The 12,714-nt window shown below is 32.2% G+C and overlaps 1 protein-coding gene across 1 annotated transcript in view; it reads left to right on the forward strand.

The window, feature by feature from the left end:
- The window catches only part of LOC106459246 (neurobeachin-like protein 1), a 58,905-nt gene that overhangs the window by 3,955 nt on the left and 42,236 nt on the right, over positions 1–12,714 (forward strand). The window contains exons 4-8 of the mRNA XM_022385697.1: positions 1,637–1,754; positions 2,265–2,407; positions 11,157–11,290; positions 11,910–12,116; positions 12,352–12,476. Coding sequence (XP_022241405.1) covers positions 1,637–1,754; positions 2,265–2,407; positions 11,157–11,290; positions 11,910–12,116; positions 12,352–12,476 — 727 coding nt within the window. The remainder of the gene's footprint in view (positions 1–1,636; positions 1,755–2,264; positions 2,408–11,156; positions 11,291–11,909; positions 12,117–12,351; positions 12,477–12,714) is intronic.

The following is a 12,714-nucleotide window of genomic DNA, read 5'->3' on the forward strand; positions in this document are numbered from 1 at the left end:
TTTAGTCCAGGTCACTGATGAGATGGAATTCTCTGAAACTAGTCTGGCTCACAGACACACACCCCAATGAAAGAATACACCATTCCACATTCCAAGCTTTTATTTGTTGTTAAACTAATGTTTAAACAACTCTATTTATTCAAATAAAAGAACCATTAATTACTCACCTCAGGGCAAAAATCTGTTAAGTAAAGGTGTGATGATGAGTAACTTGTACTCAAATGCTTTTCTGGTATAGGAGACCACTCACTAATTCCAAATATTTTTTGTAAAAAAGATCTAGTGAAATAATATTTTGAGTTTTAAAAACCAATATATCAATATATAAGTTTTGTTTACAAAATGAACATCATTGGTGCAGAAAATCAAGAACAAATGTTTAAGTATATGTGAGGTACATAAAACTAAAAAATAAGTGGGCATATCTTTGATCTTGGAGTCAGTAATTACAGACATTTTTGATGCCGACGATTCCAGAAGCTAGAATAAAAAGTGAACACATTTGATCTTCAAGTCAGTAATTACAGACATTTCTGATGTAGAAGATTCCAGAAGTTAGAATCAAAAGTGAACACATTTGATCTTCAAGTCAGTAATTACAGACATTTCTGATGTAGAAGATTCCAGAAGCTAGAATCAAAAGTGAACACATTTGATCTTCAAATCAGTAATTACAGACATTTCTGATGTAGAAGATTCCAGAAGTTAGAATCAAAAGTGAACACATTTGATCTTCAAATCAGTAATTACAGACATTTCTGATGTAGAAGATTCCAGAAGTTAGAATCAAAAGTGAATATACGTTTGATCTTGGAGTCAGTAATTACATACATTTCTGATGTAGAAGATTCCAGAAGTTAGAATCCCTGTGTAACATATAAAAGCTGGTAATTAAGTTCATATATTAAATGATATTAAACAGATATTTGATGTAGAAGCAGCAGTAATTAGTTGTACAAAAAGTTTATGTAATCCTATCACCTGATTACTACAACAGTAAGAGCTCAAGCATCCAGTATGTGCAAGAATAGGTGAAGTGATTTGTCTCCAGAAGAATGAAAGAAATAAGATTTTATGTAAAGACAAATATAACGAATACTTTATTAATGCAGGTATAGATGAAACTACAAGCAGGAGTATTAAACTAAAGTGAAATTGCATGGAAATTAAACTTGCTTGCTTTCTGAACTGAAATTGAGTTACCAGTACAAAAGATAAGGGTGACTTGCACACACACACACACACACATGGTCAGCAGAATTAAGGTTGACGTTAGAAAGATGCAAACAAAACTGCACCAGTAAGTTTGTGTACCTTTAGGGTAGAAACATAGCTAAAAGCATTACCTCCCCACACACAAAATGACATATGTAAATAATATATCAAGTAAGACTTAATGAAAATTAGGTAATCTGCTATTATGTTCTTAATACAAGCTGACAGCAAGATCAAGTATTCATGTACATTTTAATTATTTTATGCCCACCTACAGTCATGATTATATGAACTAGTTTTGTTATTTGATCAGAATCTAACTTTCAAGATTAGTTAGTATATTTTCTGAATGTTTTATTAGTTATACCATCAAATAATTATGCATAACTAACACTATATCTTCTTAATGTTTCATATGTAGGTACCAACCAACAGTCAAGCTTAAGCAGTCTACCTCCTGTTGCCCAGGAAGCTAGAGTATCTCACCAAGAAGAGGACTCTTTGCAGGAAGAAGAACTACAGAGCATAAATGCATCTGAGTTTGTATCCTACAATATATTCTAGTTTAAATTTCTTTATCTTTTATAACAGTGTAGATATTATGAATATCAAGTACATTTGATATTTTTTATTTACATTCATTTTCTCAGTCTGATTTCTTAATGTTGTGGGGCTAGGCATGGTCTAATGGTTAGCATGCCTGAACTGTGAATCGTAAGTTTCACTGCTTCAGAAACGTGCTTTACACTTTGAGACTATGGGTCCACAATAAGAATGATTGTCAATTCCTTCTATTTGGTCAGACAGGAGTAGCCCAAATATTGTGTATCAGTACAAGATTGGAGGCATATATGCACAGATAGCCCTTTGCAGGGAAAATTCTAAAACAAGCAATCCCTTATGTTGCCCCTAGAATGTACTGGCACTTATTATATACTTACTACTGATAAAAAATACCATCTGTGCTTTTCTTATACTTCTAAAGAACTTGGTAAAATTATTCCAGTTTTTTTTGTTTACAGTGATTTTGAAACAATATTCTTTACTAGAATTGAAGGACCAGATGCATCTGGAAAAGTGGTAATATCAGAAGATTGTGAACTGGTAACACTAATGTCTAGAGTGAAAGGTCGTTTTGAAGTAACTAGCTCCCACATGTATTTTCTTGACATGTCCCCAATCAGAGAAGAAGGTAAGCCTTCCTCTTCTTTTTTTTTCTTAAGTACTTTCTCTGGACTAGATTCAATTAATATATATATGTTTTTGACTTTATTTTGTCTGTAAAATATTTTTCTTTGCTTCATTTCATGAGCAAAGAAAAGGTATTTTTCTTTATATCACACCATAAATAAATTTAGGATTTACATTATTTCATTAGCAAAAAAATTAGATTTTTTTCCATACTTTCCTTCATTTTATGTCCTTCATCAGTAAAAGTGTAGGTTTGTACTCAGTTTCATTCAGTTAAAAAAACACGTTTTTTTTTTTTCACTTTATCTATTGGCCCAGTATGGCCAGGTGGTTAGGGTGCTCGATTCACAATCTGAGGGTCACGTGTTCGAATCCCCATCACACCGAACATGCTTGCCCTTTCAGCTGTGGGGGGTGTTATAATGTGGAAGTCAATCCCACTATTTGTTGGTAAAAGAGTAGCCCAAGAGTTGGAGGTGGGTGGTGATGACTAGCTGCCTTCCCTGTAGTCTTACACTGCTAAATTAGGGATGCCTAGTGCAGATAGCCCTTGTGTAGCTTTGTGCAATATTAAAACAAACAAACTTTATCTATTGAAGACTTAATCATATTATTTTACATCATTATATAAATTGTATCAATAATGGTGGTGGTGATTATTTCTTACTTTATTTCATTAGTAAACAAGGTAAGGTCTGACTTTTTCTCATTTTTACCTTATCATTAAGGAAACTAGGATCCCTGATAGACTCAATTTCATAAGTAAAGAAAATAAGTTTTTTTGTTCATTCAAATATTTAAGAGAATAAGGATTTTATGTAATTTTATCAAAAGAAAAAGTTAATTTTTTTTATTGCTGGTAGAGAAGAAATAATTTTAACTGCATCAGAAAGAAGAAACAATGTTAATTTATATTATGAATTTAATTTGCTGGTAAAGAAAGTAAAACTTCTTTTCATATTGAAAAATATTAAGTCCTCGTTATTTTTATCTTGTCAATAAAGAAGGTATATATTTGGTTAATAATAAAATAGCTTTTTTTTCACTTCATTTCAGTTTTATACAAAGTATATCTCTATAGCATCAGAATAGAATATTAACTTTTATATATCAAAAAAAGGAAACTTTCTCTGAACTTAATTTCTTCAGAAGCTTGGCTTCTTTTTCACATTATCTCATCATTGTTTATAATGGGATTTTTCCTAATGTCACTCTTCTCAGAAATAGATGTAATATGTTAATCCTTTTATTACCAACATGGATGCATTGACTCATATTTGTTTTAGCATGTTTACATTTTGGTCTTGTTAAATGTTAATCATTAGTTTATTTTTCTTGTGTACAGATTTATGAATCAAAAGAAGAGATTGTTTTATAAATATTTTTCTATGTATATTGGTAATAGAAGGTTAAGATTACACAGGCCTGCAAATTTAAACTTCATAAAAGTTGTTTGGGTTTTAATAAAAGATTTTCCATAATTCAGCTACGCAGATTTCGAAAATAATATTTTTTTTCTTTCTATCATGTAAGGATATTTTGCAAATTGGGAAGAAAAAAACTCTTACTTAGATCGAATTATTATTTCGTTTACCACAATGAAAATTTTTTATTATTATGTTTGTTAACAAAAATACAAAGAAATTAAAGAAAAGGGAAGAACATTGATGTCAAATGATTATGCATCCTTATTCATCTTGATTTTCTTTGTGAAATGTAAGTCTTTTAGTCTTAAAACTACGTGTTGTGGTCTTTCTTTTATGTATTGCATCTGAAGCATCTCATTTCAATGACCAGCAGTACTCAGCCATCATGCTGATGTTCCACCTTCCCTGATGAAACCTTTTCCCTTGTTCTTTGCTGATGGCACCAATATTTTCAGGGAAATAGTCAATATGTGAGAATATGTAAGAAATGAAATTTCAAGCTCGTATTACAACCCAACTCTTTGAATTTATCAAGCATGTTATTGACAATATTTTCATGATTTGGGTCCTTATTGTTTCCTAAAAAATTACCAATAACATTTTTAAAGGCAATCCATGCTTCTTTTTCAACTTTCTTCATTGTCCTTTCTAACTGTTCATCTGAAGTCAATTTCCTAATCTGAGGCCCAATAAAAATACTTTCTTTAAGTTTTGCTTCTGAAAGAGCTGGGAATTGCCCACATCGGAGACTCTTGATACAGTTTCATCTGATTCTGATGTAAACAGAAATGATGATAGGGATTATTTTCAACCTGAAACATCTGGTGAACAACAATTTTTCACACATCATGAACTAAATGATTTGGTGAGAGATTTGGGCCTTCCAAAGGATTCTTCATAGATTTTGGGGTCCAGACTTTGGGCTAAGAACTTACTTTCTCCAGGGACATCAATTTACTGGTACAGAAATTGTGAGAAAGGGTTTATACCATATTTTTTTTGCAAGAAGATTCACTGGTTTATTGCAACAATATCGCTGAATTAATATCAATGCTAGGAGCTACAGTTTATGAACCAAGTGAGTAGCAGTTGTTTATTAATTCCTCCAAAAAGAAATTTAAAAGGGGTTCTCCTCCACAATGTAACATATATGCATCTGTTCTTATTGCTCATTCAGTTCACTTGAAGGAAATGTACAAAAATCTCAAACTTATTAATAATGTCAAATACAAAGAACATGGTTTGCTACTTTGTGGAGACTTAAAAGTCCTTTGTATGTTTGTAGGTCAACAATCCGGTTATACAAATTTCCATGTTTTTTGTGTGAATGGAACAGCAGAGTACAAAATAAGCAACTGGATAAAGAAGCAATGGTCACGCAGAGTCAGCCTGATACCAGGATCGAAAAATATTGAACATGAATATCTGGTTGACAAAAAGAAAATCCTATTACCTCCACTTCACATAAAACTGGGCTTGATGAAGCAGTTTGTAAAGTTCTTAGACAAAGATGGCAACTGTTTCAAGTATCCAAAACATTACATAAATCGTCAAAAAAGCATATAACCCGTACTTTGGAATAAAACTTGGGAACCAAGTCAAATCATGGGCTCTGCACAAAGAGTGCACTGTTTTATCGAAAAGTTGAGAAAATGGACTAAATGTAAGAAAAAGTCTTTGCTTTTTGGAATTCCAATGGTCTGGCACGAGCCTATCGGAGATGACTGCTATTTTTGCTCATGTAACAGGCAAGGCTACAACACTCGAAATAAAAAGGAAATTTCTTATCCGAACCTTCTATCTACTATAAGACTTGTTGCTCATGGACCTGATGTACCTGTACCTACTCCACTATCATGTACAGATTTTTCATAAAATGTCATATTTACTTTTACATAAGTGAATTATTTTCATTAAAATCAGGTCACATTCTGTTATGCTTAAAATGTTGACAACCACTGGCTATAGATTTCTCAATTGTTCAGTAACCCACGAGAAACACATCACTAGTAAATAAATGGTTAACAGGCTGCATAATGCATCATTTCTGGATGGTATTTGTTTGTGCATGCACCTTGACATTATTTTTTTCTTTTCAATATTATTTATTTGTCACTATGGCAACAAGAGGTTGTGTAAATAACCCAAACATATTCTGTTATATTTGTGGTAAATTTGTTGTAAAGAAACAAGGGTTTGTACTTTCACTTTTGCAACAAAATAAAATTATATTTTTCTTTTATTTTGAATTCAATACCATGCCTTGTCTATTTCATTTCACCTGTAACAAATTACTACTCTTGTCTTTTTGCATATTAGATTCATGAGCTAAGTTTTTCCTTGAATTATCACCCACTGCTTAATATTAATCTAAATTTCACTAGAAGGTAAAATGGTCTAAGCAAAAAACTTTATACCTTATGACAAAAAATATTAATACCTATGAAATGCTAAATTAAAAATTAAATTACATAGAAACATAAGTTTCTAAGAAATTAATGGCCCCATAAAGTGCACTGGCAATGTGATTGAACTAGTGTTAAATAACACAGACCTGTGATGGTTTTATTGTCTTGAAATTTGTACACGTTTTACAGTAATTTCTGTGCACTGAATCCGAAAACGATATCTATTTTTCTCCCCGATTCATTAGCTACGAAGTGAATACAGGTTTGGTGCTTTAAACAGTGATTTGCTCTAACTTCTGAAGGTGACAGTTTGCTTCTTTTTTTGAAATCCCAAGACTTGCTGACAAAATTTGGTACTAGTTTTACTATACTTTTTCCTAAATGCTTATCGTGTGTGTTACAGTTTGTCTCTTCTTTACTTAACGTTTTTCCTTTATTCTTTTAACTGACAATAATAAAAGAGGACCAGAATGCAGAAATATTTCTGCTCCACATAACAGTTGCAAGGTATCCCTCATACAAAAGGTGAGATAGGGCACAGTGCAACTATCCTATGAAAGAAGTTCCTTGACTGGTGAAATTATAAAATGTAATGGCTTAAGCTGAATATAACACACATGACCTCAACTGATTTAAAATGTTCCAAATCAGAACATAGAAAATCTTTTAAATACATATATATACATTATAGAAGAGTAAGGTATGCTGTACTTGCATGTCACATCTTTTTTTTCCATATCTTACTTGTCTTCCATTTTAAAAATTACAACACAACCCAATGAATTTACATAAAAATCATAACCCTCAGTCAGACTGAATGTGAACATCACAAATTGTCGGAGGACATACATTATGATAACACACAAAGTGAACCACACCTCACACACACAACCAACATCCTTAACTAACACATACTGCTACAGTGATCATATATATGTACAAGCCCCCCAGTGGTACAGCGGTATGTCTGCGGACTTACAACACTAGAATCCGGGTTTCGATACCCGTGGTGGGCAGAGCACAGATAGCCCATTGTGTAGCTTTGTGCTTAATTACAAACAAATATATGTACAAAAATGACATAAAACTCTTTACAATGACATATATATATATATATGTTTCACTGTCTGTCTGTCATGTTCTGTATCTTCTGAACAGTTAATCATAGAAAACAAAAAAGTATATACCAAAATGCTTTTTTTCTCGAAAGTACATAACAGGAAAATTATTCTTTTTTTTGCAATTCCTAAAATTTTGTATTGATATCAACATTGATCTGTCAGTTTTCATATTTGCTGAATGATCAATCTGAAAAAAGAAATTATTGAATACAAAAATGTTTTCTTTTTGTGAGAGAATTTAATGAAAAAAAAATGGGACTACCTCTATTGACTTATTAACAGAAATATTTCGAAGATGGAAGCATGAACAGAAAAAATTAAAGGGGGGAACACATTTGAGTATATAATTGATATTGTTCTGTATGTATGTATGTATATATATATTATACCATGATGAATAAATTGGTTTGAATTGAATTAACTAACTCCCCTTTGACACTTCTTATAGAAATAACAACTGTCAAAAAGTGCTCATTCAGTAGTGGAATTTTCTTGCACTCAGTTAAATGACAAGGAACAGTAACATCTAACAGAAAAATTCCATGGCACTTAGTGAACCTGAGCACTCTTGTGCTGGATACACCATTGCATCAAAACTCAAACATTTTTGCCAACAATGCATTGCATCAGTCTCCTTTGTTTAGAAACAAATGCAATGCAATTTTCCTTATTGAAATAATGATAAAAGATAGTTGTAAACAGCCCAATAGACAATCATATTTCATATATACAGTCTAGTCCAAGTGATTGGGTTGATTTTATATTTATTCATCACTATTTTTTGGAAAAATACCATTGAATTATTTCATTGGGTATCTGCTAGTATAAAATAAGTCCAACCCATATGCAATAGTTCTTAAAAATTGCCCCCCTAGTGTGGCACAGTGGTATGTTTGCAGATTTACAATACTAGAAACTGGGTTTGGATACCTTTGGTAAGCAGAGCATAGATATCCCATTGTGTAGCTTTGTGTTTAACTTCATACCAAAAAACCTCAAAAATTATATAATAATAAAACTATTTTATGATACACATGAAATAAAATCTTTTTCAAAGTCACATGAAATGGGATTCCTTGGGAAATGACACATAAAGTAAAACAGAATAATACATAAGTAAAACCCTCTTTAAGGAAAAAGAAAATAAACAATGAATTACTGTACATACATACGTACACACACACATATATATATATATATGTTTTTACAAAATATTTTTGTGTAAAAAGGGGGAAAAGAAATAAAACATTTATAAAAGAAGTAAACTAAAGATGAGAAAAGAAAGTATACAGGAACTCTGGCAATTCTACTTCAGGTTGATGAATAGTTCTACTGAACTGCTGATGATTGACTTTCTTTTAACAATGGCTTGTAGATAACCTCTGTCACCTTGGTTAGTTTATGTGTGATCTCCACAAGCTCTTCTTGGAGTCATTCCTTTCCTTTTCTTCCTTGTGGAACACACAAACCCATGCAGTGTTTCAGCATTTTGCCTGGGCTTGTCTTTGATTTCTTCATCTTATCATCAGCCAAGAGTCATACCTCTCTATGGTGTTGGTTAGAGGCTCCACTGGTAACTTCTAGGTTCCCACTTGACTTGCAAGGAATGAAGAGGCAGCAAGCTTTGGCCTACAGCTGAGGTGCATGATGGTATTTTCTGTATTCATTTCTGTATTTTCACTTTTATACTGACATGACCTTTCTGAGTAGAGATCGAAGAAGGTTATTTGTTGTTTTTTCACATGACGTGAACATCCTTTGGCTTCTTGAGGCTATGGGCTCACATCTGGTGCTTTATGTCTGCAAAACTCCTGGCTCCTTCCAATGGACAAGCTGCAAACTGGTGAATATTGGTAGTTCAGAAGGCTTCAGCTTCGCTCTCAATTGCTGCTGGCTTGGTGCAACCATTAGTGACTGCTTTGATTTCTTTAACAGGTAAGCACCTGAATCACTGGAAAACAATGGAAGTAGTATTATCAATGCCTACACAACTTTGGGAGAGCCAGGAAGATTTGAAGAAGCCAAACTGCCACTCTAGTATCTTCTCCAACAACTCCTCCTCTGCCTTGTCTGATGGGAAGATGATGCATAAAATGGGAAAAAGGTGGATTTTTTCCACTTTTATAGATTTGAGGTATTGGGGATTCCTGGACTCCACATACATTATTTGTAAGGACATGGGAGTCCAATCTTCCACTTTGAATGACAGCTTAAACATTTCCATCCAAAACATCTTCCAATGTGATTCTATTAAGATATAAATGACTAAAAATTATCTCACAAAGACAAAAACTTAACTGTTCACTGGTTAGATCAAGAATGATGATTTCAACTATTACCGATAAGTTGAGATTTGGTGAAATCATTAACGTTAGGTGGGTAAACCAAATTGAAGACAAGTCATTAGTTCAAGTTTCTGTTTAAAGTGGTTATTGGTGAAACCTTCTTTCTGACTATACATTACAGTTTCCCATGCTGTTAATGTGCTGCTGAATGTGTAGGTCTCATTCTTACTATCTAAAAGAATGTAGATTCTGTTTCAGCAATCTTGGCTGCCCTCTATAACCCATTCAAAACAATACCTGGCTATCTGTATGTTCACAAGTATAAAGCAGTTGACTGATGTTCTCCCTGGAGATGGTTCTCAGATATCATGGAATCATGTGGATTAGAATTACTGCTTTCACATTCTTGAAGTCCACACAGAACCTCAATGTACCTCTTTTCTTTCGTGCAGTAACTACTTTAATTTTACAGCAACCAATCTTTCTCAGAATTTGCACTATCCCTGATGTTCCAAGGAAGTTTATGTTGGTGTTTGCTTTATATGACATGCATCTCTGGTATCTGTATGATGCTGGGTAATGGTTTTTCTTCCTAGCTAACTGTCTGATCTGATAAATATGTTGGCAAAATCCATTAGTCACTTCCCAAGCTTTCTCTGCTGATCTGAACTTAGATTTATCTGCACAATCTTTGATTAGTGGGCTCAGGTGTAATAGCACCCATATATTTGTTTATTGGTTTAGTACAAATGAAGTAATGCTAGCAGAACTATTAGTTTCAGTTGCATCTTCCCCACGTATTGTACATACTATTGTTACAGCTGGTGTTTCTAGTGTTTTACCAACTTTAGCTGGTGGTGCAGCATGAAATGGTTTTCATAGTTCACCAGTAAATAAGTTTCTTGGCCAGTCAACCTACAAAAAGAAACACGTCAAACTGAATGTAACCCATGTCAACCAGATTTAGGATGTTCCAAATTGAAACTTAGAAATATTTTTATATTTCATAGATAAAAAAATATACATTTAAAGGGGAGTAAGGTATGTAGTATACGCATACTAAAAGTACAAAGACATTTTATCAGAAAAGAATAGGTTGTTATTTTAATGCATTTGTTTGAAAATTAAGTTCTTATTAGATATAAACAATAAGGACAAATTAGTGCACATAGGAACAGTGATGCTGTATTTCTGTTGATGAAGCAACTAATGAATAATTTCGAATTAATAGATGATACTGGCTATGTTTATAAATTGGCTCTTTTTATTTTATCATATTATCAAGTAAGCATTTATAAAGCTACTAGCAAGTAGAAAGTGCCTATCTTTACTGACCTTTACGTTTGCATATAAACTTTTTTAAAGTGTCATAAATGCAAAATTGTTATTTTCTTCCCACAATTTCATGCAGATTGGAAAAAATTAAATATTTTATCTTATTGAAGATTTGTAACTTAAGCTTTCAATTTTACATGTTCATTTTTAAAAACCATATAATTGGACTTTTAGGGGAACGTTATGATTTCAAGTACTCACTTGCCCAGCTGAGAGAAGTTCATCTCAGGCGTTACAATCTCAGACGTTCTGCTTTGGAATTCTTCCTCATCGACCAGAGTAATTTTTTTCTTAACTTCACTCAAAAGGTACATGTAAACTGACTCTTTATTAATTACAATGATAAAATGTTTTTTACTTCAGTAGTAGTACTAAATAACTTGTATAAAGGGTGATTTATGTACAATATAATTTTAACAGCATTCTTTATATGTCTGTAATTTTGCACTGAGTTTATCTGGTAAATGTATAGAATGTAGTTCATTTGTTAAAAGAAATAAGAAAAAATATAAATGTTTAGATCACAGGACGAGCAGACTTTTCTTCTAGAATATGCTAGACTAAGCATATTGTATCGATTTCTTAGATTCTTTTATTGAAATAAATGTTGGTGCTGGATTCTTATTTAACTTGACATTTTTAAGATTGATAAATTCATTTAATTAACCTCAAAAAAAGTTTGAGTAAAACGGGGTATGGTTATTGTGAATTTAGTTAGTTCTTAACTTGATTATTTTATTGTTGTTAAGATGATAAATTTGTTTAATTAACCTCAAAAACGTTTTGAGTAAAACAGGGTATGGTTATTGTGAATTTCATTCTTTGTTCTTAACTTGATTTTTTTTATTGTTTTTCTTTTATCAGAATTTGTCTAAGTCACGGTTTGTATCCACTAAAAACCTAATTTTTAGTTTTCACTATTTTCAGACGAGAAACAAGATCTACAGCCGATTAATTGGTCTTAAACCTGTGAACTTGTTCTACAGTCATGGAATAAGGTCACCAGCTGAGCTTTTAAAAGCTTCAGGTTTAACACAAAAATGGGTTCAATGTGAAATTTCTAATTTTGAGTACTTGATGCAGCTAAATACAATTGCTGGACGTACATACAATGACCTAAGCCAGTACCCAGTTGTGAGTATTTTTTATTTTACTAGATAAAAGGAATATAACATTCTTGGCCTGAGATATTGTATTTTGGGACATGACTTGTTTGAAAGAGTAAAAATATGTGTCACATATATATCATTATGCTAAACATATTAATTATTTTGATCATTATTTTTTCTACTTTCAATTAATTATTCTTTCTCATTAATGCTCTATCATATTAATGTTGTTTATATTTATATTTGTTCCTTGTTTTTAGTTTCCATGGATACTGGCAGACTACACATCTGAAGAGCTTGACTTAGAAAACCCAGCAGTGTTTAGAGATCTTTCGCGACCAATTGGAGTAGTTAATCCCAAGAATGTCTCAGAAGTTAAAACTAAGTATGTGAACTATCTGTTGGTGTATTAAGAACATTCATGTGTAGAAAGTCAAACCATGTTCTGTGTTATGTTAAACAAAATATGTCAAAAGCCCGACTATATTTAGTAGACGAAAATGGAAATAAAAATTGAAGTCTACTTTGTGTGTTGAAAATGTGAAGAGTATCTAAGAATTAAAAGCTACATTCTCTATTAGAGTGTACAGGAAATGTGTAAAATGTTATGAAAATGTATTATG

This window comes from Limulus polyphemus, unplaced genomic scaffold, assembly GCF_000517525.1.
Source record: "Limulus polyphemus unplaced genomic scaffold, Limulus_polyphemus-2.1.2 Scaffold581, whole genome shotgun sequence".
Taxonomy (NCBI): Eukaryota; Metazoa; Arthropoda; class Merostomata; order Xiphosura; family Limulidae; genus Limulus; species Limulus polyphemus.